This window comes from Lampetra planeri, chromosome 36 (assembly GCF_965212315.1).
Source record: "Lampetra planeri chromosome 36, kcLamPlan1.2.h2, whole genome shotgun sequence".
NCBI lineage: Eukaryota > Metazoa > Chordata > Hyperoartia > Petromyzontiformes > Petromyzontidae > Lampetra > Lampetra planeri.
The window spans coordinates 1,476,931-1,504,094 of record NC_136142.1 but is presented as its reverse complement, the minus strand read 5'-3'; the positions used below and the strand labels follow the sequence as shown (position 1 = coordinate 1,504,094).

The window sequence follows — 27,164 nt, the reverse complement described above, 5'->3', positions numbered from 1 at the left end:
GGTGAGCTGTCAGAGCGAGACAATTTTGTGTGGAACCAAAGTCGTGATTTTCACGGCTTGTTGAGCAATCCACACACACACATTTAACAATGTGGTCCCACGTTTCGCTCGTGGTTGCAACATTGCATAATCGGGCGATTGTCAGAATTGTGTAAGTCTTCTCCAAGGCCTTGAATCGGTGGCGTGATGTCATCAACACTCCCACGCAGGTGCACAAGCAGCAGGAAGTGACACAAAGAGGTTTTAATGCAATCACAGATTATAACATTGATTAAAATAAAGATGCTGGTTATGTTGATGTTAAGGTACATATGCTTCCTTGGTGATACAGCTTAGTCCTAGTTAATTATACTGAATAGTCATGATATAATGTGTTGAGTTTTTAATTAATTTTAATACACTATTGGGATTTTGATGGGATTACTTTATAATGCGTTTCCAAGCCGCACTCAGCCTATCGCAGTCATTTGAAATGAAATTATTCATCCCAATGTCAATCGGTTTTCTAATTCGTTTTGACCAACAGTAATTCGTTTTACATAGAATACGAATGTTATCAACAAACATTGAACGTCCTTGTTGGCAGGCATGTTCCACAACGGTCAACAATTGTGTTTTTGAGTATTTAATGTTCGTCTGGTGTTCTTTTAACATTGTCATAATCTCTCGTCCCGTCTGGCCGAGCAATAACAATTGACGCGTTTGTTCACGTGGCAACTTGATTTGGATGACTGTGTCGGGTGGAGGAGGGTGGACAACACACTTTGACATTTAAAATCAATGATTCATATCAATGTTAAACTATACACTATGCAATGTTAAACTATACACTATGCACAGATTTGAGTTGCCAAATTTTCCACCTCAGACAAAACCCGGAGACATTTCTTCGTCAGCCGAGGTCCATGATCACAATTGTGCAGTATATGGTTAAGTTAAACACAACACCGGTACCGCCAGACATTCAGTTCAAATTCCTACCACCCAAACACAGGATGTTTGTATTAATCGTGGCCAATCGGACACTGCCTATCATATGTTTTAATAACAGTTGTGTCGCGATTGTACTATCGGTAAGCATGTCACGATTATTAGTAACCCGTTTGGATCTCTCTGAGCAGTGTATCCCTTGCCTCAAGTTTCCTGTACAGTGTCAATGCCACACAACTGTGGATGGCATATTTGCCTTTTTTTAGAACTGTACTGGGTTGTTACGTGAAATATTTATAAGGGGGAGCGTCACTAAACGAGATGCAGCCCTGTTTTAAAAGGCAGCCCATTGTTACAGGAAATAGTATTCATTCGTGGTGGAAAATATGCCCTTTTAAACAGAATGCTGGTTGCCAAAGTGCCAGAGGATTTTTTTTGCAATTCATGAACAAGCAGTTAGCTGTTTTGTTTAATATTTAAATACAATTCCCATGCCACGTTTGTAATAGGTCACTGATCTGTGTGTTGTACCGTGAAATTCCCTGCCTTGATATTTGAAAACCACTATCCCCACATAGAATGGTCCATGGGTCTATTATACCTACTATAATCACCCAAAAATGTCTGTCCGTCCCGAGCGTGACGTCACTCTACATGAGGCCCGTCCCCCGCGTGACGTCACTCCGCATGAGGCCCACCCCCCCCTCATTAATATTCATGAGTGGGTGGATTTTTACACAAACGCAGGTCGAGCTGAATTAAATAATTTATTACGCAAAGTCGCTTCAAATATGACGTTTCTTTACAGAAAGTGACGGTAAAAAAATAAATCGACGCAGCAGTGCTGCATCTGTGCGTGACGTCACTGCAAAAGAACCCCCCCACCTTCATTAATATTCATGCCCGCGTGGAAAGTTACACAAATGCACAAGGCCGTGCACTCCACATGCCGCACCCCTCCCCTCATTAATAATCATGAGCGGATGACGTCACTCCATGCCGCACCCCTCCCCAATAACCATGAGGGGGTGACGTCACTCCATGCCGCACCCCTCCCCAATAACCATGAGGGGGTGACGTCACTCCATGCCGCACCCCTCCCCAATAACCATGAGGGGGTGACGTCACTCCATGCCGCACCCCTCCACAATAACCATGAGGGGGTGACGTCACTCCATGCCGCACCCCTCCCCAATAACCATTAGCGGGTGACGTCACTCCATGCCGCACCCCTCCCCAATAACCATTAGCGGGTGATGTCACTCCACATGGGGCAACGCCCCCCCCCCCCTTATTAATAATCATGAGCTGAACAATTTTGCTATAGAATATTTCAGATTTACTGCAATATACACCCTCTTTGGGCAAAAAAGCTAGTAGAGCAGATATGTGTCAATATCACCCGAGGTGGCTTAAGTTTAGCGGTTGCAATTTATTTACATGGCCAATCACAATGAGTAAAGTGATGACCATTTGAAATGCGTGGATTATTATCAAGCAATTCACTCTTATTAGCCATCATTTTGGCTACATTAAGTGATACCAATTTATGCTCTGACCCATTGCCTAACGTGGCTAAATCCCATGGTCCAAATGCCCAGAGCAAAGGGTTGGACAGCTATAGTGAGCTAAACAGACGGCCAAAATTAGTACAGTATTGTGGTCCAAGTGACAAACGTACAATACAGCGTCACATATCCGACTGGCTGGGCACTGCGGCGTAGGCGGATTTATAAAAGTCCTGCGTGGAAATCTACAGGAAATGAAAAGTTGCACCGTGCCTAACAAAACTGTTACTGCACAGGAAGCGTAGGCTGCTTGGAGCGTGAGGAAACGCCTGGCTGCACGCGAGATTTAGAATAAACAATAGCGGAATTGCACAATGGGTGCATCTCAAGCAGACCCATGGCCACCTGGGTCTGTGTCCCGTGACCTCTTGCCGGCAGACAACCTGAAGTGGCTTCAAAGCGCACCCAGCCTGGCACGAGCTGTGACATCATCGTCGCGAATGGCAGTTGTCGTTACGTTATTGTTTATTGTTGTAAACTTGCAGATAAATAGCTTCATAGCTCATCGGATTCCGATTCTGGTGTTGGTTAAGCCGAGCGCGTGCAAGTGGCACATGGGGGGGGGGGTTGATGAACTGGTCGAGGATGAGCGACGTGAATGTCCATTGTTGTCGAGTCGTCTGTGGAGCTTGTGCAAGAGAAACGCTCGCGGAATGTGAAGGTGAAACAAGTTCAGCACCATGGGCGTGTCGAGAAGAAACGAGTGGAAAGCAACGAGTGGAAAAAGCAACGTGCAGCCATCGACAGAGCCGCGTTCCTACGGAAGCCGAAACGCGTTCTTATTCCCCCCACACCCCACCGCCGCCCTCCTCCCGACATACGAAACGCGTTTTCACCGGCACACAAGGAAGACACGACGGTACGTACCGGGTCCAGGCGCGGCGTTTCTCGCGCCCGTTTAATACCCGTTTAATACTTGTCGTGTTGACAACGAATACACAATAATAATAATAATCACGGTGATCTTGAATTGCATGTTCTATTGAAGGAAAACATTTGTGAGTTATTCGGCAAACGTTTTTTTGCTTTTTCATTCGTAACATTTTGTCGGCACGCGCGAATCGAGAAAGTGGTGGTGGTGCCACATTCCAAATTAAATTGTAGCCGCACGCGCAGCGTTAAGGCTCGCAATGTCTGACTCGCGCTTACACGTCGCAGTTTGCGAGTGAAATCAGGGCTTAGGCTAATACTTGTAATCCGTTTCGCCGTACAAAACGCAAGGGGCTTAGAGGCGCCCGTCACTGCATTACAGTTTTTACTGTACTCTTTGCCGTAGTGCGTGAGGCGGTAGTTTTGCATTCCCTACATCGGATAGGCAACGCGCTCCGCGTCGCCGCTTGCGATTGGCCGAGACGCCGTTCGCGGGGGGGGGACTGGCCAATCGGGCGCGCCGTACCATTCGCGGTCGCTTGTGCGCGCTGGGTAATGTGAATGGGAGCTGTCCAATCATTGGAAGCACGATGGGCTTGCGTTGTTGATACCAACTCGGGCTTGTCTTAGAGAGATCGACTCACAAGGTTACAAAGTACACACTTTCTCCCAGCTCCAAGGACGGCCATGTATGTACGCGCCCTAACATTCCAACGTAAACCTTGTGCTGAATTGTAGCGACTGAATGTGGATGTTGCTATTGGGGCGGGGGGGTTATTGCGGCGTTATTGTGTGTTGTGGTATGCGAAGATTTGTGTTCAATGTTGAAAGGTTTACTGCTGCAAGGGTGATCGTGACCTCTCTCGCTGCGCTTTGGGCGCAGTCATCACGGAAATCAACGAGGGGCGATTGGTCGGGTCGTGAGTTTGGGACATTTGTGCTGGCGAATTCTACATTTCTGTGGCAGGGTCAAGTCTGTTTAAAATGCGTGAGTGAGAGTCCGCTTGGAATGCATTTGCTAAAAGTCTGTTTAAATCAAATAGAAGTCTGAGTCATAAGTAGATTAATATTGTGAAGATGTGTACTCTTTGGTTATTTCAGTAAAGTCACGTAGGTAGAAATAAAATAAATAAGTTAAAGAGTGCAGATAGTGGGTTATTCAATAAAAAAAACGAATGAATAGCGACGTAAATAAAACCAAACGTTAAAAATTAAGTAAATTCTTTAACTTAACAAATAAAATTAACATTCAATTGAAATTAGATCAAAATAAATAAATAATCTGCACTTGCGCTAGGGACATATGACACCCTAGGTCTCTGCATTAGACAAACATTACCTGTGCAGCGGCGTGCCATTAACAGGAACCGTGTTTTATTAAAACATTGTCGTGGTGTAACAAATAAACAGCATTTGGTCACCAGTCTAACGTGCGCATCACGTAAAATAACTTGTGCTGCTGCATATTAAATCGGCGTTTATGGAAATGCTGAATCATTGCCAATGCTTTACATGCACCTTCTGCTGTGACACTGCTGGCAGAGAGTGACTTATTGACTGACTGATGCAAATTCTACCTCACCTCTGCGATCTAAGGACCGTAGTTGCGTATGCTTGTGGCTAGAGAGAGAAAAAAACAATGTTTGTGTCTTTAGGCAAATATTCAGAACGGATTCGTTTGCGAACCCTCTCCTCTGCTAAAGTTTGTGTTGGTTGGTTTGGAAGGTTGCTGAATGCAAACATGGCGTAAGATTTTTGTTCGTCTGAAAAGCCTACATTTCCAGTTTTGAGACCCGGCTGAAACATTTTTTCCGTAGATTTAAAATGTAGATATACAAATGGGTATTGTTTGAGAGTTTTTTTTTTTAAGACAGCGATTCCAAATATGACACTGGTTGTTAGATCACACTCTATTTTGGGTATATTTTGGATGAGAGTAACACCGAAAGCGTTGGAAGATTGGCAAAGTCGTGGATAGCAGTCAAGCGTATCGTGTGGGGTGGAGTGGTGGCGCAGTCGTTGGGGCATTGTGCTTTTAACCCAGAGTCCCGAATTCGATTCCCAGTCACGCTTGTCATCAGTGGCTATGTGATTTCTTAACCAGTCCTTGCACCTTATTTTATAATCCTACACTGAATAGCTTGGTGAAGTATGGTCAAACAGTCCCCATGACCAACCATAGCATGGGGACGCATTCATCCAGCAGTGGATCAACAATTGACTTGACATTATATTGTTATTGATGATAACAGGAGTCACCCAGAGTCGTGACAGATGTATCCTATTACATGTGTAGTGAGTCACTTCGGAGACACTAATCGTAGGAGGCACACTCGTTTATTACAGCCACCACAGGTACGTGGACTAACTACTCTCGGGTCAGGACAGCCGGCACACTGCCTGACCACAACGCCGAGGAGGTCAAGATGAGGACGGAGACTTGTGTAGCACGACGGGTTCCATTCCAGACGACAGCCCCGACTCAGAGTCGGGACCTCCCTTTTATCCCCCCAGCGTGGCCTGGCTCCGCCCTCGGCCACGCCCCCTTCTGGAACCTACCAGAAGGTTCTGGGCTTCACCTCACGTGCCCCCTCCGTCACCTTTGCCCTACATCCCTTTCTCCGGCCTATTACCTGCCCTGCGAGCAGACCGGGCTGCTACACCCACCAATCCCCTTCTCTCTGCCAGTAACCAGCGTTACGCACCATAGTGACACATTCTATGTCACTACACATGTATTCACATAAGAGTTTTGGTTCTGGAATTATGTTCATGGATAGATTTGGTAAGAGAGTATAGCCCCTCCGCCACCACAATAGATACCTGCATACCAAGCAGAACAAAACCTACCATTGCAAGATAGCATTGTACACAATCAATAATATTCATTCATACAGCACACATGTTTTATTCATGTCGCATGTACAACATGTACATAATGTGTAAGCTGACATGTTTCACAATGTTCAGTCACCAGTCTCAACCATAAACTATCAATATATTCTAGTAGCGTTGCCTACTCAAGCCCACATTTGTTAACCATCAATACTCAACACCTTTAACTTGTGTATGTCCTATTTCTGCCTCTCCGTGTAATTCTAAGCATATTTATTCGTGCAATCTCCAGCTTTTGTTCCATTTCCCTTATTGATATCAATGTTTACAATCCATATGTCATTGCAGGTAACATACTAATTACATAATTTATTTCAGCGCATGGGCATGTTGGGTATACAATGTGATCGGTTTATAGTTACCAGACTCATTTGTAGTCACTCCCTTACATATCAGTGACCTTAACTTATGCATGCTTGACTGTCGTAAGCACATCAGACCGGCTATCTTGGACAAAGTATATCACGAGAGTGTTATAATATTTTATATTTTCATTGTGATTGGTGGGAGAAATGGAGAGGCTTTGAAATAATGATGTCATCAATATAATACTGGTAGGAACCTCCTGGTTACACCAGCCCACAGGCGATTCTTGTGTCCGTCCGTCGTGCATCCAAAAATGGGAGGGGTGGGGCTGGGTGGAGAGGGGAGGGGCTGGGTGGGGAGGGTGGGGAGGGGCTGGGTGGGGCTGGGTGGGGGGTGGGAGGGGTGGGGCTGGGTGGGTGGGGAGGGGCTGGTCACCCCGTGGTGCCCTTATAAAACTCAACGTTTAACCTACTCACGCCAGCTTGTGCCCGCCCTCACAGTCGGCCATATTTGCGGAATACACCACGCCGCCGTTGACCCTGGCCATTGACCGAGCAACCCAACGTTCCTACCAGCTCCCTCCGCAGAAATGAGTTTTCTCCCTAGATTTTTAGTGTTGTTTCTTACAATGTGTCCACCTTGTATATCGATCTGGATATATTTCTAGAATATATAAACGCTTCCAGTTGTTTTGGGGCCAAATGTAACCTCATTCTAAAACCCTCCTTAATTGCTCAAGCTGCTTAAAAAGGAGCATAGCACTCAGCTGCACCACCTTCTGGAAAAATCAACATTTGCGTTCTTCAAGAAACGAGTTAACCTCTGTCTTGTGAATGCGGAATTTCCACTGCTTTCGTATAGAGCAGTGGTTCTTAACCTTTATTGCAGCCTTGCACCCCTTTGATTCTCAATTGTATGATTTATTATAATGTGAATAAATATGTAATGTGAGGATATATCTGGCTCACTGACGTATCACAACTCGTCATGATGATTGGCTCTGCCGGTCCTGGTTTATAGCCAATGGAGGGAAGTCTAGGGGCGTGGCCCTGACGTAATGGAAAGGTGACAGCTGTAAGTAGAGGATTGGTTCTGCTGGCTTTGGCCACAGCCAATGGGGAGATGAGTCAGGGGCGTGGTCCCGGGAGCCTACGAGGGAGCCTGGAATATTCCATGGAGGCTAAACAGGATTGGTGGAAACGTACCACGTGACCCGGGTATTAAATAGAGGTGGAGACGAACGACACCTGGTCAGAACGGGAACGAACGGAGGAAGGGGCCACGCGTGAGCGGGGCTCCGGGTTGCCACGTGGCAGTGCGTCTCTATCTATCCCTCTCACGCTGCCTGTCAGCAGCGTGAAGGAAAGCTGTAATGCAAGTTGAATAAAAGACCGGATTCCAGAAGTCGCCTCAACGACCTTTATTACAAATACATAGGGGCTCGATGAAACAAAGTAGTTGTACTGACGTGCCCATGCTTCATTTGTGTTTCCGATGATTTACCTTATAAAAAATATCTGGCATGTCTCGCACCCCCAGAAAGGGCATCTCGCACTCCCAGGGGGTGCGTGCATCCCAGGCTAAGAAGAACCACTGGTATAGAGTCAACAGCGGCTGCTTGTGGTGTTAATGAAGAACAGCATAGGCTTTATTTTTCGATTTAAAGCTTTCATGACTGCATAGATTCATCTTCTTGGTTCTTTCGGTAAATTCACGTAGAAGGGAAATAATAAAATAATAAAAATAAAACATAAAATACAATTCTCACGACGTTTCGGCCACAACGCAAGCAGCCGTCCTTAGGTGAAGAACAAGTCTGTCGGAAAGACAGCGTCTGAATGAACACCACCAAGCTTGGCAGCGTATATTTAAGCTGGGTTAGGGGAGGAAGGGCGCCTTGACAAAGGAATTTTCATATCAACAGGAATTTAGCATATTTATGGAAAATGCAGATATGGGATTAATCACTACTTGTGGAATGCGTAGGAGGTGGGGGGGGTCTCCAAGTCATTATGCCCGTGCATTATGTAGGATTAGCAGCAACAAAGGGAGGAGGTAGGGTTATCAGTAATAAAGGGAAGGAATTTTAATAGTAAGGAGCTGCAGCAGCCAAACCACCACGTAAAAAACTAAAATATATACTACATCAATATCATTAATATACTAAATATACTCTCCAATAAGCTGAGCTACTAACAGTAAGTCATACATTACAATTCTATGTCGCAAAAAAATATAATATGCCTCCAGCTAAACTTTTTCCTTACATCACACGGATCTGCCCCGTACTATATACTGCCATAGACAAAGACAACATTAAATTATATGCTGCATTACTATAGACTATACATTGTAATATTACACTATGTATTATTCTACCAACCCTACTGTATACCACACTGCTGTATATTCACTATACAATTACGATATTACCTTATACATGATATTAAACATTACACAGCATAGGCTTTGCCACAGCAGCATCTTGGGATCAGAGGCAAGCAGGCACTTGTTTCCTCGATCGAGCTTCTGGAAAGCACGTGTTTGTTTACTGATTGTCACTCGCAGACAGACCGTAGTTGCCAAATCGCATGCAGTAAACGAGTGTTTTTTAAATCAAAGAATAAACACCTGAGGCTTGTAAAGATAACAGTGTACATTGCACACACACTGTCCAAGGAGCAGCACATTCACTTATTTGTTTCAGACACTCAGTTCCTTTATGTACATTCGCTTCGCACGTAGCAGACCGTGCTAATCGGAGGTGCGGGGGAAAGACAACAAACTAAACGCAAATAGCAGTTCTAAAGAAATTGGTTTTAAATCTAGATGATTTAAAAGTGCATATCTCCAGTGGCGTCCTATTATCGCTGCGGTGACTGTCTTTGTTCGATGGCTAGCCAAAAGCTGCTGCTGCTGCAAGGGTGACCGGAGTTTGCATGATGGTTTGGGCTCCTTGACAAGATCAGCAAGGTATTGTGGTTCATTGGTGGCAAGCACCTTCTGTGTGTGTGTGTAAATGAGTGCGACCTCATTTTGTGTTCGTTCGGCAACCGGAAGCCGATGCAGTTCGGCGAGCACCGGATGGACACGGTCGGATCTTGCAGTGCCCTTCACGACGCGTGCCAGAGAATTTTGTACACGCTGCAGCTTGGTAATGTTTTCCCAGATGTCCCATAGAGTAGTGAGTTGCAATATCGAGCCTTGTCAATAATATGCTACACGCCACCATGTTGGCTATATCACGACTCGATCGTGGTCGAATATGTCCTGGAGTCCTGATATGAAAATTGCAGGACCTGACTAGATTTTGCACGTGGTGATCAAATGACATGTTCTGGTCGAGTGTGATGTCGAGGCTCTTTAGAGGAGTAGAAAACTGCATCCTGGAGTCTGCGACCGCCACACCTGATCCTCCCACAAATGTATTAATTAATAATAAGTTCTACACATTTAAATAATGTACTACACATTTAAATAATATGTAGTACGTATTATTAATTAAATGGCTTTGGCAATTCCTATTACACAGTGACTACTTTCATATACGGACGGTCGTAATAATCATCATCAGCCATGATCAATCCACTGCTGGATGAAGGACTCCCCAAACCGCCACGACCTCTCACGATGCTACGATGTGATAATCCACTTGGCGCATGCACACACGGGCCTATTGCAATCGCTCCCATCTCGGTTAAAGAGAATGTAGTGAGATGAACAATGTAACACCTGTTGAATGCATTTATTTGATGCCAACACAGGATGCTTCCTCGTGTTGCTTACTGCAACACAAACAAGCATGCCTAGGCAGGGGGTGGGGAGGGGCTGGGGGAGTGGAGGCGGTGATTGGGGAGGAGGCTGCCCCCAATGCAAGTGCCCTTGGAACTGTGACTCACTCATTGTGGGCCAGACATGGAATGACTTGCGCCCTTTTCTCTGAATCCTTTTCAGCGGGTGGGCAATCGGTGGCATTCTGTTAAGTCAGACTGACAATGAAGTGTTACTCTCACCTTAATCTCATTGGGGCAGACGGCAATATATCGATTATTTCTGAGTCATTCTGCCTGCCATAGATTAAGACTCACAAGATGCTTTTTTTTATTGCTAATTTTATGTGGGGTGACATCCCAACGCTCCATGCAGATCAGCTTTCGCCGGCTTGGTGTTCGTCAGAAATTACGTTACTTGAGCGTTCCATGTGTCTCGCTCCCATCGCAGGGTTCGAATCGCCACACGGTTGCTGCAACGGACTTGTCTCAGCCGACGGATCAGCGTCTTCGCTCAAGTGAACATCTGTCAAAGAACCCTCCCGAGAAAGATGCCAGTCCACGTGTCCAGGTATGAACTCTGTCTACTCGGCAAATGGCACGATGCGCTCTTTCGATCATGTGCCATTTGTCACCGGACATTCCGTGGTCTGTTGTTAAAGGTAATAGTTGCCCAATTCTGGACAAATCTGATCACTCTGCTCCTTGTTGGGTAATCTCGATGGAGGCTTCAAATCATAGGGGGAGGTCACATGACAACTCAAGGTTGTGAGCTCTCTAGACCAATCATTGTCCACCAAGCGCATTTTCAACCAACTCTGTTCTTATTCGCTAGAAAGAAATCTTGTCACTACATTCCATTGGCATACCAAATAGCCGCAGTCGCTAAATGGCAAACACTTTGCCCGCAACAGTTAGCATAAGTGATTGCCTTGCAGTTTCCCGAGTGTATTGTGACCTTAAGGGAGTCCTGTGTGGGAGGTACATTCTAGCTCCACACCTTGAACAGGCTGAGCTCCTAAATCATCCCGCATGATGTCTTTAGCCCCAGGGGCATTGCAGACTGGATAGGTGACCACTTGCACACACCGCTCCCACCTGCTTCCAAGTCGTGGTGTTGTTTGAGTCATGGTGTCTGAGTCGTGGTGAACAAGCACAGGAACACTGGGATACATAGAAACAATACTCCCATTTCGAACTTTCAATGTTTAATACATTTCACCGAGAGCATCCACGACATTGCTGGTTCTTCGAGTGTTGCGAAGAAAGGGTGTCAAAGTATAATTGTGCTCCGCAAGGCCATAATACATTTCAACATTTGATAAACCGTTATTTACTGCCAACCCCTGCGTCAAAAGCACTGAATCCTCAACGCCACTGCACCCGCAGATTATGAGCATTGTCATCATGATTCGTGATAAATCCGCTTCTGGATGAAGGCCTCCTCCCCAAGCATTTTCCATCCCTCGGGTTCCTGCGATGCAACAACTTCTAGAGATACGAAATATTCGTCACCGAGTGAGTCAACTATGTTTTTTTTTCCCTTCCAGGATAATGCGTCCGGATGATGCAAACATTGCAGGGACCGTCCATGGCGGAACCATCCTGCGCATGATAGAGGAGGCCGGCGTCATCATCAGCACACAGCACTGCAACAGCAAGCCGCAGGTACGCCGTGCACAGGTGGCCAGCAGGCGCACCTTGGCTGCGAGGCGGCTACAGCGATGCAGCCCGTGAACTCCTACAGGGACCAAGAGCATTTAATCACTGGCATAGCTCAGAGAGGGTGGAGCGGTTTCACAGTCGTCGGCGCGCTACGCTGCGGACCTGGATACCTGCGTTCGCGTAACGGCCACGGCTAACGCCACTGGCGAGGGATATCTGAACACGTCCTGGGCACGCATCTCCCCCTTAACCAACTCGCCCCGACCAGGGTGGTGAGGTGACGTACGGTCAAGCAACCTCCATGATCGATGCGGCATTGGGATGTCGTAATTCCGCAGTGGATTGGAAAAGGTCCGTAAGTTTGGTTATAGCTTAACAAGGTGGTTCAGAAGGCTTGGTAATAGCCTGTCAGAGCGCAGAGCCGGCACTGCTGAGATCCTGAGTTCAAATCTGGCTTCAGTCGCCCGTGCTTAAAGCAGGCTCTAGGGATGGAACAAAGTTATGGTTTCTGCCCATTCACCAATGACTGCACAGGAAAACTTTTGTGATGCATTTTGGAATTCCTTTAATTTCACGTATCAGAGCACTAATCCGACACTGCTGAGATCCTGAGTTCAAATCTGGCTTCAGTCGCGCGTGATTAAAGCAGGCTCTTGGGATGGAACGAAATGATGGTCTTTTCCCAGTCACCCATGACTGCACACAAAAAAACATTTTGTGATATATTTCGCGATTCCCTTAATTTAACATATTCTGAGCACTAACTGATGCTTTACCGTCCATATTAAATAAACGTGTCCACTGCTTTTTGTGGACAGGAGATTTGTACTGGGACGTCATCTTTCAAAAATCAATCCCCAGACACAACGTGATGCACTGCTTGCCAATTTTTCGTCTCAGGCAGTGAAGCTGTTCGCACGATTGCACTCACATTGAACATTTTTCAACCTGGCACGAGTCCATTAAAACACTTGGGCAGGTATTTACTTTTATCTGATGTAAAAGTGCAAGCTTGTTATATTCCATCTCTGAATGTGAGTTGATGGAGTGTGTATAAGACTGCTCATGCGCGCATGAATATTCCAGTGTCTCGTATCTCACAATTCATCATTTGGTGCCAAATTCCCACTTGCACAGACACGAGTGGCATCTGAATGCTGTGCACTTTTACATAACATAGTAACCAAAGTGTTATCTAAATGTCTGGTCAAAAATTGTATAGTTTCAATCCATTGCTAGATTAAGGTATTCCCATTCAATACTATGAGACCTCCTTTACCAGTGGCAAAATATAGTAATAGGTTTTTACCCTTTCAACTGGTACAAAAACTGACACCTTTATACAAGGCATCATGTTTGCAATAACCACAACACAAGCAGTCAAAATGCAAACAAAAAGAAACAACTCTGATGATGATAATGATATACACTGTCCTTGAAGTTGATTGGTCCACACCCGAGACAGCTTTTCTTAGAGCCTAGTCTCCATTGGTGTTGGACTTTTAACTGCTTGTGTTGTGGTTATTGCAATCATGATGCCTTGTATAAAGGTGTCATGTCAGTTTTTGTACCAGTTGAAAGGGTAAAAACCTATTACTATTCCCATTCCATGCCAGTCATGGGAGTTGTTTGACCATACTTGACCCTGTTCTTCAGTGTGGTTTGGCCAGTGGGCTTGCCCAAGATCAGTTTAGACATTGCTCGGCACTGATGTTAACAGTCAGTTACTTTCCCAGAAGGTCCATTGAGCTAAGAAGCCTCTCTATCCATGGAAACCCGCCCAAAACAGCTGATACGACGGTAGCGAGCACGTTACATGGGAGGGGGAGGGTTTACAGGGGTTGCATGGAACAGTATCGGTTCAATTTTATACACGACATGGATAATAAACAACCAGAACTATGTACAATGGAAATGTAGCTCGCAGTACAATGTGACATGATGCATCACACCAGCCTTGATGCGAGTCGTGCACAATTAGCCGTGGTCATGAAACAAACTCATGTTCAGAGCATCGGGCGCTAACCACTGGGCCAGCAATCCTGGACATAATTCGTATGCGAAACTTTAAAGTTGTTTCCTCAAGTTTCGGTGTGTAAACATTACAGATCCGCTTTCCTGGTGCACCCTCGTACGGGAAGTGATGCATTTAATGAAACAGCTGCTTGATTAATACCGTGAAGACGGCGGTGTAAATTAAAGGCCGTCGCTCACTATGCATTCAATTAGTACTTGCCGCGATCAAATTTACACATTAGCGTGGCCGCCCCCGGTAGTGCGTGCCGGTAAATCCGGCGCTTGGGCAGACACAAGGGGTTTGCGCCCTCGCAGAGAGCCCTGTAACACTCCCCCCCCCCAAGCCGCTATGCTGCGACACGGCCAGCAGAGGACAGCACAGCAGCAATGTGCTTCGTGAGTCTGTGCGCACCCCTGAGACTTATCCTCTCGTCTGCGTGGGTTTTCTCCAGATGACTCTAATTTCCTACTCGGTTCTATCAAATTGTCGCAAAGACTGCCTGAGAATGCAATGCTTGTGTAGGCTTTCTCCCTGTGAGATGCCCAGGAGATGGCACTACAGCAGGATACTGGGTCCTTTGGTTGTGAAGATAGCATCGCCAATTCTCACTTTAATTACTTTACAGTCGTTAGTCTATCCACTGCTGGATGAAGGCCTCCCCCAAGGCGCTGCCATCCCTCTTAATGTTCCACCGAGAACGTGCACATGAGCTGATTTCATCGCTCCATCTCCCTGGTAGATGCATTCTCGGGTGTATTCTATTCCTTGGCTGCTACTCCATCATGAGTCCCATATAAGTACTGTGTATAATACATACACTCTACTAGATTAAACTCACAATCTGCGCAAACAATTTAGTACATATGTATGTTGAACTTATCACTGTACGTAGCCAACCGTGCTAATCGGAGGGGCGGGGGAAGGACAGATTTAAAAGTGCATCGTATGAATTGTCAAATCGCACGTGAGCTGGATTAACTGTTAATGGCCACCTAGTCTTTGGTCACGTCGGTTGTCTTGACCATACTTCACTGTCCCGGTCAGTGTGGGTTGTTAGTGAGAGACGGGGGAGACCCAGGACCTGGTTCAGATATCACTGGTAATGTTCGCCGTTACCCGGGGGGCGTGGGACTCGAACTCAGGCCGTCAGGTTCACCGCACAACCAATCCATTGATTAAAATGTATTCCTGCAATTACGATGCATGCATGTAAGTAATCGTTGCGCGTGAGAGGTTGATTGCTTATAGTTTGTGCACGTTCAGTGCAAACTCGATGCTGTCGTTGCATCTGAGGTTAATGGAGCAACAACACTGCACACGCTAGGCAGAACTCATGGAAGTGCGCGTTGAAGTTGTACAGGTGAGAAGAAACCGGTGATGTTTATTTCTGAATCAAATAAATGTCTCGAATTCCTACAGCAGGCTGTGAGTGGAGAGGGGAGAGTTGTTCACAGCTTGGTTCCCACACACACTGGGAGAGGACCGCTGCTCTTCCCCAGTGCTCTTACCAGCCACCTACCACCACCACCACTCAGCACACGAGCTCAAACCCCCCTCACCCAGGTTAGCGACGTGCAACTATACTAAAAACTAAACGATAAGCAATTCTTCATTTTACCCAGGTAAGTCCCCACTGAGCTATGTAGCTTTTTTCCAGAAACGACCTGGCCATCGCGAATGATAGCAGCTGGATGAAACGGCTCATTGCATGGAAATGTACAGCAGGCAAATACTCTAAACGCGCGACGTCGTTTCTAAACGTGGAGGGACAAACCGGAGGACCTGGTGAAAAATCCACCCGACCGCCGGGAGATGGACATGCAAATTCCAAATGTTCAGGCATCGGTCAGGATCGAACCCACGACCTCCTGCATACCAGGCGAGGGAGATAACATCTCGCCACCGTGGCGCCCTCGGCAACGGCTGAGGGATCGGGCAGCAGGTAGCGATGGCAGAGTTGGTGGTGTGGTTGGCATCCGAGGCATCGGCTAATGGTGACCTCTTGACCTTCACCTGTTTTCAATGATAATTCAAGTCTGAAAACATTCTTTAAAGAAATAAATGTACGGCTGATAGTTAAAGAAAAAACACTTTTTGGGGGGGTTGTGGGGGGGGATTTGACGAAAGACTGCAGTGGAACTAGAAAGCAAACAGGCCTAAAACAAAAAAATGCCAAAGATTGATTGATGTGACAGAACAAAGGATTTGCATTTAATGGGCGGACGAAACTGGGGGTTTGTTGAAGGAGGAGGCATTAACATTCCGCTGTAAGACGGCGAAGAATGCAACTTGAAGGTCGCGGCCACTGGGACGTGGAGTGTTGTACTCGCAGTGTTTCCTTCTGCCGCTAGGTGTCGACACAGATTGAAAAGAGAACCGCATCCTCGTGTTGCCGTGGCTGGATTGTTATGATGTAGGCACGTACAGATTCGGTCTGCTCGCAGCACTCTGATGAATTGGTGGTAACGGTTTTTAATTAAAAAATCTATTCTTTTTTTTTGTCTCGTTTGTATCGTCCGTCCCACATGTTCAGGTTTGCTTATTCTATTCCGTGCGTTCTATTAGTTTAAATTAACAATTAACCTATTATTAGAATTACTCAATTAATTGTTAGATTCACGATGTAATCTTCATCAACGAAGTGTTACATTGGCTGGTTATGATGTATTATGCTGAGTTTTGCTACAACGGTTTTGACGGTTTAACAAGAATCGGATTAGGGATCGAATTAACCTGAACGCCACTCGAGTTAGCCAAGCGGGGGCTCACTTGAGACGCTGCATTAAAAAGAGAACGATTGCCAACGGATAATGATGCTTTTCCACACACGGGACTTTAATGCCCCCCCTTCCCCCCCGTCATATATCTAAATCACGTACCGCGAGCTCCGTGTACATCGGCCGAGCAGCATAATGTGAGCTGCGCGAGCCGTCCTTGTCTGGAGTGCAAACGACCTAACGGGGACCTTCCATCCTGTGAATTATTGCCACTCGCGTTTTGGCCAATGGATTTCCCTGGGAGGGAGTGGTGGTGTCCCAATCGCTAAGGTTAGGGCCAGGACAGGGTTAGGGGTGGGGTTGACCAACTGGGTCGTAAGTGTCGATTGTCGGTGGCTCGCCACGGCACAGCGGCGCGCACGCTGGGTGCTAGCGTTCACGCCGGAGCTGACGGTGCCTCGATAGAGACTGATTAGATTAATTGGCGATTGTGAACGAAAGTGCATTCCTAATGAGCATAACGTAATGGAATAAAATGGTGAATACAATTAAAAATGCCGCTTTACTCGCGTCCGTGTGTGTGTGTTGTTACGAATTAATTGTCAAGGGCAATTGAATAATCGAGTAGCATTTATGAAATGGTATATGCTATTGCAATTAATTTAGCCTTTGCTATGCTAATTAACGTATGCATCTATTTTTATTTGAAGCTTTTGTGACTGCAGGAACCCATACTCTTTGGTTCTTTTGGTAAGTCACATAGGTAGAAAATATAATAAATCACGACGTTTCGATCGTTGCTTGTGTTGCGATCGAAACGTCGTGATTTATTCTTTTTTCTACCTACGTGTCTCTGCCGAAAGAACCAAAGAGTATGCATCTATTTTAAACATGCTTAGTTTCCAGCCACTTTCAATTTTATATTACAGGTAATGGGTGACGTGTTCACGATGACAAAGCGTTCGCAATGTGTTCACGATAACTAAGATAACGATGGTGATGATGTGTTCTGGTAGTGACGATGATTGCAATGACAGTGATGAAGATGTAGGTGACAAATGACAGGAATGAAGGTGGTGATGATGAGGAATGAAGGTGTTGTTACTATGATGACGACTGAGATGATTGCTGAGAGTGGGCGGCAGGTCACGGATGACGACGACGACGACGATGATTGTGATAGCGGCACAGATGACGGCGATTACGCCGGTCACTGCAAAGGTAAACGATTATTGGTCATGGCGCTGATGACGTCGAGACGATCGCGAAGGTGACGGTGACGCAGGCAAACGCGTCGACGGTAACTGCCGAGTTGCGGAAGTAACGATCACGACTCTGCCCGTGCCCGTCTTTGCCAGCACGAGAACTGCGTGGCGGCGTTGGCACGTGTGGAGCGCACGGACTTCCTGTCGCCCATCCTGATCGGGGAGGTGGCGCACGTGGCGACGCACATCACCTACACTTCGAAGCACTCGGTGGAGGTGCAGGCGTTGGTGACGGCCGAGAATCTGCTCAACGGTAAGCGCATCCCAACGATCTTCCCAACGTTTCGCGAGCGCGCGTGTGTTTTTTGTGGTTGTGCGCGTATGTCGCTCCGACGCGTGTCGGGATCGTACCGTGTGTTGTTTTCTTCGCACGATGTCCCGACGTGTTTCGCTCCACGCGACGGGAGCTCGATATCGATTCGGTTCCTGATGAACCTCCCCAGCGCGTGGTGTGCAGTGTCGGGCGTCGTGCCGGGCAACGCACGGCCCGACCACGAATGCGCATGGCAGAGCCTCTCAGTTTCCCCTATGCTCAACACTCTATAACACCACTCTACACCACTACTCTATACTACCACTCACTAATATTTTATACCACGGCTTTACACCACCACCACCACACGACAGAACATAGATTGGACGGTTTGGCCACAGCCTCCCCTGGCCACCTTTTGCTCCCCAGTGCAGCCATTTTTACGCACCGCACGAGGTACTCATTTACGGCTGAGCCGACCTCCGGGAGGCCCAAGTACGGGTTTGCATGTCGCTCGCCACTGACCACGCCTGGTTCGGTGGCGCAGTGCGCTGACCACCACGCCACGAGCGAGCCGAGGCGCGCGCACGCCGACGGCACGCTCTGCGACTCGGCCACGCGGCCACCAAAGCCGTGAGCGCATCGTGACGCCGCGCTCATTCAATCATCGCGGCCACGCCGCTGCGGTCTTGAAAGCCCCGAGCAGCTTATTATTTTTTTTGTCACCAAAAGAGCTTCACGATCAAAAGCACTCCTGCAGCAAGGGAGGAGGAACGACACAAAAAAAGGTCAAAGGAAAATTGCGTCAAGTGAAATAAAGGTGAAATATAACAAGGCGAGGAGCACTCCTGTGAATGGTGGCTGCATGGGGGTGTAATCGGGGCCTCCTAAAAGCATTGGGCTCTTTCGGCTGGGATGATGGGTGCTTGTCTCCTGTTCGTTTGATTTCTTGAAAATGCCGCCCCCTGCCCCCCCGCATGCCGGCTGTGTGCCGGAGTAGCGCCGCGGCGGCCCGTCGGTGTCGAGGACGAGTGGGCGGCGCTCGGTGTGCCGCGTTCGGTGTGCCGCGCTCGGTGTGCCGCGCTCGGTGTGCCGCGCTCGGTGTGCCGCGCTCGGTGTGCCGCGCTCGGTGTGCCGCGCTCGGTGTGCCGCGCTCGGTGTGCCGCGCTCGGTGTGCCGCGCTCGGTGTGCCGCGCTCGGTGTGCCGCGCTCGGTGTGCAGCGCTCGGTGTGCCGCGCTCGGTGTGCCGCGCTCGGTGTGCCGCGCTCGGTGTGCCGCGCTCGGTGTGCCGCGCTCGGTGTGCCGCGCTCGGTGTGCCGCGCTTGGTGTGCCGAGCTGCGCCAGCAGGCTGGGCAGCGCGGCACACGCATACGTGGGCCGGGATATCAATCGGTGCAAATTGTCGTTGCACATTCGTATTTTATACTTAGTGCCCGCATATGTGCACGCAGTGTTTAAACAACAAGAACAACAGCCGCACGTGATTGAACTGGGCTGTTGAACTTGTGGTTGCCAGGTGGTAGTGTCTATGCACGTGGCCTGTAAGCCAGCACTATGGAAAAAACGAGTGTTGGTGAATCGTCACAAGTGGTGTGAGACTCCCTTCCTATGGATGTCAAGGTGCGCGTAACCTGAGTTGCTGGGAGAAGACGGTAAAACAAAGTGGGGAATACCATCATCTGTCCCTTCTGTATGGGATAAAGTGTTGCCCCCTCGCACGTGCATTTTTTCTCCCGCATGTAAAAACACTGATTCATGAGCTGAAAATCTCTTCATATCCAAAGGACTGTGGAGCTTGGACGTAATATTAGGAAAAATGCAAATGATGTATTTAATACCACGTGGACGAGACAACCACATACAGGGGCAGTACAGAAAGTAGGTTTCTTGCATGTCCGTTAAATTATTGTTCTGTCCACGTACGCGTGGCTTTAAACCGCAGGATCTTGACAAGTGCATGTCTACCGCACTGATCCCCGCCCGTTCTTTTGACATCTGCATGCTATTTGGCTGCCGCTGCCCCGTCTCCCTCTACACCTGCCCTCTCTCTCTCTGCGCTGTGCCCAGATTAATACCTTCCGTTCTGCTTTACCGCTTGGCTTCGGCAGCATGGGTTCACGCGCTTGTGTGCAGGGAGCGGTGGCGCAGCAGTTGGCGCATCACTCGCTTTGCAAACCCAACAACCTGAGATAGATTCCTGGTCATGGCTAGCATCGGTGATGAGTAGCATCTGGTCAGGTCCTGGGCCTCCCCTAGGTCGACTCGGCCTGAATTGCGTACCTGGTGCAGTGTGTGAATCATCAGCACTGGCCGGGCCTGGTGCTGGCCACCCACCCCCCGTGCCAGCCTTCATAGGTGCTCGCTAACAGCACTTGGCCCAACAGTTTGATGAAGGCTAAAGTGAGGTTCTTTGACTACTTTTTTGGCAATTTCACTCGATGCAGTTTTCAACATACCCTTAGCACATTCTGAAATAAAGCACAGTAAAGTGTTCTAAATTAACACGTGACTCGCGTGGTACAGGGAAAAAACGTTACCTCTCATTATTTTGACTCAACTGAGCTAACCAGCTGCAATTTGAGTGTATTGTCGCGAATGTTTAAGTAATTCATAATAATACTTTCGGGAAAGTCACTGCGGCCCCAGGGCTCCTTTTATGGGAGAATAATTCCTAGAATGTTTGGCCAATTCCTTATTTGAGTGTTTTTAAAAGTTCCACAACCTCATTTTGTTGAACCAGGCGGTGGGAACTCAAGAGACCGAAGCAAAACAAATAAAATAAAATACAGCAACGAAGTGTAAAAAGAAATTGGAACAAAACAACTGTATCGCATGAAGAACAGAAAAGATTGTGAAACTAAATGTTTAAATCAGCTCGAGCAGATCACCTCCAGATTGACGGAAACGCTAAACATTACAATTTCAGTTTTCCACCTGCAACTTGCTTATTCCATGGCGCACCGCACTCTGAAATGAGAGAACCATTTCTCGTTACATCATGGCGGCTCTTGAGTGGTCTCGGATGGCGAACGTGAACGCTAAAGTGATACGCGACTCCAATATGGATTCTAAAAGCGGCGTCGTCAAATGTATCACTCAACTCTAGACATGGAGAGGGGCGTGGGTTAGTACGCGGGAACACGATACGTTAAGCACTCGGCCGTTTTTGCGACAGATGGACGTTGGCGTATCATATGGCCAGCCAAGATAGCAATTTTTACAGCAATCGCAATCTTTATTTATCCTGGAGAAATCCAATGAGCTTTTGGAGTTTTTTTTTTTTCACAGGTGTCCATTCGGGGCAGGTCAGAAAGTTTACAACAACAAACAATGCAAAAACACGATCAGAGCACGAAAGTATTGGGAAGGAAAGCCCAGTATCTGCACCGCGATGCCGGCAGAGCACGGCTCTGGTTCTGGCTCGGCACTGCAGATTGGCAGTGGAAAACAACCCGTACCATGGGGCCCTGCGCTGGCTCAACGAGGATTTGTGAACCGCAACTTAGAGGCAACGAACGCAGCCGTGAGCCGACTCGCATGTTGCAGAATCCTCATTTCCCCCACACGGTTGCCCCTCAAACACATCAGCAAGTCTGTCCATTAATTGATGAGCCAGTGACCTTCAGCCCCTTGCTTTGTTTAATGGGAATTATAATTGTTATAACCCATCGCTGCTTGGCGTTAATGGTATGCATTTAAGTCACTGCACGACAATAAAACACACGCACACAACAAGTGCATGGCAGCTACGGAGACGCGACACCCGAGATTATTCCAGGTGTTAAATATCATTACCCAGGTTGCCTTGACTTTCCCAGTGGTTGTCATGGAAACAAAAGAGCCATCGCCTCAGAAAAAACATTAACGTATTGGTCTCCCGCGTTTACTCGTTGCGTGTGTGATTAACAGAAACTGAAATTAGTTTGTAGCAGCAATAAAATATTATAAAAAATAACTGAAGAGGCTTGATCATAAAGATCCCTTGATGAAGCCCCTGCAGGATGATGGCCTCCCCACTCCATGTCACCCGCATACAAAGACCATCCTTCACGCAGTCAGTGTGGGTTCATGAAAATGGGGGGGGGGGGGGGCAGGTAGGGGTATGTCTAGGACCGGTTCAGATATAATGCTCGCCACGGGTGTTAGCCACGCCCAGCAATCGAACTCTGCTCCTTCCATCTCTCTAGTTATATTTTATTTTTTTTAATTCCCAGGGGGATCTCATTCGTATGAGATTTCTGGGGGGAGCATTCGGGTGAAGGAAGAACAATGTGCGCTATGGCTCGGTAATTGAGAAGCGGGCACACGACGGCTTTCTCTTGCGGACAATGGGCGGTGCGCGCCAGTCCCTGGGCGACGCGACGGGTCGTGCCACGCGCCGTCCCCGCTTTGACATTGTTAGCGGCGCTGAGCTGTCCACGCCGTGCGTCGACGAACGACGCCCTGTCGATTTGTTTATCTGCTCCTCCACGCTCGCCAGCGTTCCCGCTAATGCGGTCTCGCGGAACGCGTTCGACACCCTCCGTGTTACGGTGCCGAGATGTTAACTACCTCGCCTGGTTTCCAAGAGGTCGTCAGTTCGATCCCGACCCTGTGACGCCTGCGTGGATTTTTCTCTGGTTTTACCCTCCACATTTTCGAAACATGCGTATAGAGTATTTGCCGTAAACTTCCATGTGATGATAAGCCACTTCGTTCAGCTATCATTTGTGATAGCCAGGTCGCTTCTAGAAAAAATCTATACAGCTCAGTGGGCCTTACCTGGTTTTAAAAAGCAAATATTTAGTTTAGTTTCATTTTGTCGAATCGTTTTCTCATAGATGGACGTGGCTGCGTGCATGGGCCGGCTGCGTTGAATGGCGATGCGGGCATTACCGCTGCGTAGCTGCAGTTGGAGCGATGGATCCACGTGTGGGACGCCGGTTCGGTTGTTGACTCGGCAGCCGGAACGCGGCACCTCGCCGTGTTGCCTCCGTCACCGGTTCACGGAAACAGTTCGCGCGCGTTCTTGCCAGAAATTAGATTCACAAGCAAATTGCGCCCTTGCAGTTAAACAGGGACACGTCTATGTGTGTGTGTATATATATAAAGTTAGTGATGCGTGCATGTCTGGGAAGACGGTTTGGTGGTAGAGCAAGCGACGCGGCAATGGGAGGGTCGCGAGTTCAAATCCCGGTTAGGGTTGACTTGGCCCATCCTTCCCTCGTGGTTCAATAAAATGAGTTCATGGGGCATTCAACAGTGGCTGTGCCATGGATATACTCACCCCCGTCATGGGAATGTGGAATTTACGCTACTGCCTCCGGGCTATGACCAGGAGATGAGCACTGCCTCTGCTCATTTGACCAGCAAATAACTCAGAATTTTTGAGATCAGGATCAGCAGACTGTCACCCGCATACATAAACGACAATATATAACATAGCATAGACTGAAATATAGACAGAGTTGTCCATAGGGTTTAAGCATGTGTCACGTCACCGGCTTTGCGATTCAACGCATACATGAATCCACTGAACGTTCTGGTTAATATATCACCTCGAGTAGCGACGGGGAGTACACGAGCAGATAACACACGATATGCACCAACCTAAGATAATCATCGCTCCTCTACGTGCCTGATTGGATGCGCGTTTAGCAATCAACATAATAACGTTGCTATGATTTGGTGCACAGTGACACCTTGGCTATCAAAAGCCATCAGAATAATAATACGCTGCCCATTACGTAATGCTTGTCGTATACAGTACACACTGTTGTTGGTCCTAGCGTATACCCGGTGGCTTTCCTTGATTTCCTTTATGACAATGCCCCCCCTCCTCCCCTGTCTCCCCCCACCCGCACCTCGTTTTCCCATGCACCATACGCTCATAAATAATAATCGGATTATAATTGTCTGCGTTGTTGGGTTCGCAGTGGGCGGGGTCGCGGTGTGCGAGCCCCCCGTTATTTTTAGTCTCTCCCGCCCCCCGCTTTTCCTCGTATTTGCGACATTCCCGGTTGGCTTGAAGACAACAGTGAAATCGACTTTAGGCCAACAGAAGGAAAAATGGAGGGAAAATCAAAAAGGCACAAGCACACGCATGCACAGTCGGGGAATTGAACCAGCTGTTGAAAGAATACAACTTCTTGTTTAATGGCACGTCACATGCCCAATTTTCCCTTGTCCCGGTGTGTTGCGGCTCTGGCTGGGTTCAGGGATCCCAAGTGGTAGTTGCCTGTGAATGTTCCCGGCCGGCTTGAAAGTCAACGGTTAAAACGACGTTAGGCCAAAAGAAAGAAAAAAACGGAGAGAAAATCAAAAGACACGCGCACGCACACAGGCACTCACACCGTAGGGGAATTAAACCAGCCGTTTAAAGAAACCAACTTTTTGTTTAGTGACGCATCGCATGCCCAATTTGCACTTAGCCTGGCATGTGGCGGCTCTGGCTGGGTCAGGGATCCCAAGTGGCCACGATGGCACCCACAAGCCTCGGCACGCCATCAAGTCCCCCTCGTCAGGATGTAACCAAACTCCTCCCTCCATCTGTCCTCGCCCCGTACGTGTGTGAAATACAGTGCGGCTTTGTGATGTGCTAAACATTTCCAATATCCAACGCCTGAAATTATTGATGTCATTGTTTTCTTTGTTGGCTGGGGCCACGTAGTGATCTGGTCAAATTTTATATTGTGAAGACCCTCCACCACCCACCCGACACAGCCTAGCAAGTGAAATTGTAACGTGGTGATTGTTACCGTCGTATTTGAGCTCGCCAGTAATTTTAAGAACAATCCTAGCAACCAAATTTAGCAACGAGATATGGCGTTTTATTTGAAACTGTAAGTCAAACATCTTCGGGGCAAGATCCAGGAAAGTCTGAATACAAATGTTTTTTCTCACAGCGTCGCGCCCGTCGCTGTTGTGCAGTATAACTGCTCGAATTTACAGAAACTCGCACTGGCACCGGTGGAAAAAATATCTGACGCCTCGACGGGCCCACGGACGGTGCGTTAATGCATCCGCGATGCGTCCGCGACACATTTCATTTTGAGTACAATCTTTTATATATATGTGCACGAGCCGTAACTATTAATGACGGCCTGTCACCACCCGCTGTTTTACACGCCATTATCTGGCCCCCGCGAATGACCCAAAAGCACTTAATTAAGGTTGTCCGATGGCCAACATGTCAGGCGACGCGACCACCGTGGGACGGGTTCCCACGGTGATCGCGTCGCGGTGCCGCGTCGCGGTGCCGCGTCGCCGCGACGGCCACCGTCGGGTGTTGTGTTGCCTCTCCCCAGGCTTCTCTCGTTTGGTGCGGCGAAAAAAAAATGACAATTTCCTTTGGTTTTTGTCATTCTCCAAACGACGCGTTGTCGTCAAGTACGCCCGCTGTTTTTCGCTTTATTTTCCGTCGAGTGTGCGAAGCCCTAAAACGAGGCCATTTCTGTGAAAATTATTGATGCGTTTTTGATTTGTTACGCTGCGGGGAGGATGGAGGTGGCGGAGGTCGGGGTGGCATTTAGGAAACTTTTGATTCCAACAAAGTGTTGTTCTTATTGTTTTGCGCCACAGTTTGTCCATAGCAATAACTGTCAAGGCATTGCAAGGCCCGATGTGATGGCTATCTGAAAAGGCAATTACGCAGTGGCGGCTTGATTGAACGTAAAAGTTCAACAAACCCCCCTCCCTCCCCCCCATGCGATTTGAGAAATATATTTTGTTTGTCTCTCTTGACCTGACCTACCTTTCTACTGCGGATTTTATTTTTATAATAGATTTTAAAACATAAATTTGTAAAGAATTTCGAAAATTAAACTTTTTATGAGGCTCGTGGAAACTAGGTCACACTGATTAATGGTTGAAACTTCTTACAGTTAATGTCTCGTGGCCTATAAATTAATGAAGCCGCTTGACGGCTTGGAAGAAATATACTGTACATACGCTAAGCGCTCCCCTGCACACGCGTGCAACGTTTTTCGTTCTTTCCCCTAAGATAAAATAACGAAAATTTTTGTAACAAAAAAAGGCTTGCGGTTTCAGAGATGCATCGATCCATCGAGTAATATTGATTCTCAATCTCACGGCACATCCATCGAAAGCACCTGTGTGTGTCACGAAGGCACCTGTGCAGCCACGAGAGACCGCTGCATTCACCGCAATGCCTGAGGTCAAGTTGGAACACACCTGCTGGAGTTGGAACACACCTGCTGGAGACGCATCACAAAATACAAATTTGTGTCGTCACGGAGATTCTGCCAAATTAAATCAATGAAGCAGACGAGATGCCTCCTTCGCATATATCTGTACTTCCACACCAAACAGTTGAAGCATGTTTTCCACATGCCATAAGCCACATGGCCGTCTTGCAGTGCAACATTTCAGCAGCAGTTGTTCTGTGTCTCATCGGCAGTGTCAGGCTTTGGATCGCATCCAAGTATTTTTTATTGCAGTACACAGAATAATAAAACTGAAATTATTTCAAATGTAAAAAAATCTACGGTGAATGTTACAGTAATTTAATTGAACTGTGATATAACAACAATTAATCCTTAATTGTGACCTTGAATCCTGACAGTTCATCGATTTCCCAATCGATGTGGTAGGGTGGGTGGGGGAGGAGTGCGGTATATCGTTACACTCCTACATAAACCGGTATTGTAAGCTTGCGTGAATTTGATGTGGAATCGTGCCACGTTATTCCAGAACTCGTTATCAGCTGGCAGAATCTCTCTATCCAGAGTGTGACCTGCACTCGCGTTGGGCTCTGTTGGCACGGGCAGTGAGTGGCCCACAAGAGGACCCCCGATGCTATTTTGATGTTCTTGCCTGCACGCCTCGCACAATCACCACGCGGTTCATTAACGAGACTTTGGCGAGAGAATTCTCCGATATGCGGTTGGGAAAAAGCGCGTCCCGTTCG

General features: G+C 47.6%; 1 protein-coding gene across 6 annotated transcripts in view; it reads left to right on the top strand.

The window, feature by feature from the left end:
* The first annotated feature begins 3,116 nt into the window (after positions 1 to 3,116).
* The window catches only part of ACOT7 (acyl-CoA thioesterase 7), a 91,469-nt gene continuing 67,421 nt past the window's right edge, over positions 3,117 to 27,164 (top strand). Inside the window, exons 1-5 of one of the 6 annotated variants that reach the window (XM_078611366.1) lie at positions 3,117 to 3,357; positions 10,791 to 10,910; positions 11,890 to 12,007; positions 15,441 to 15,584; positions 18,097 to 18,256. In XM_078611366.1, coding sequence (XP_078467492.1) covers positions 3,179 to 3,357; positions 10,791 to 10,910; positions 11,890 to 12,007; positions 15,441 to 15,584; positions 18,097 to 18,256 — 721 coding nt within the window. In that variant the 5' untranslated portion in view covers positions 3,117 to 3,178. The other 5 variants (XM_078611368.1, XM_078611372.1, XM_078611371.1 and 2 more) reach the window with 5 other exon arrangements.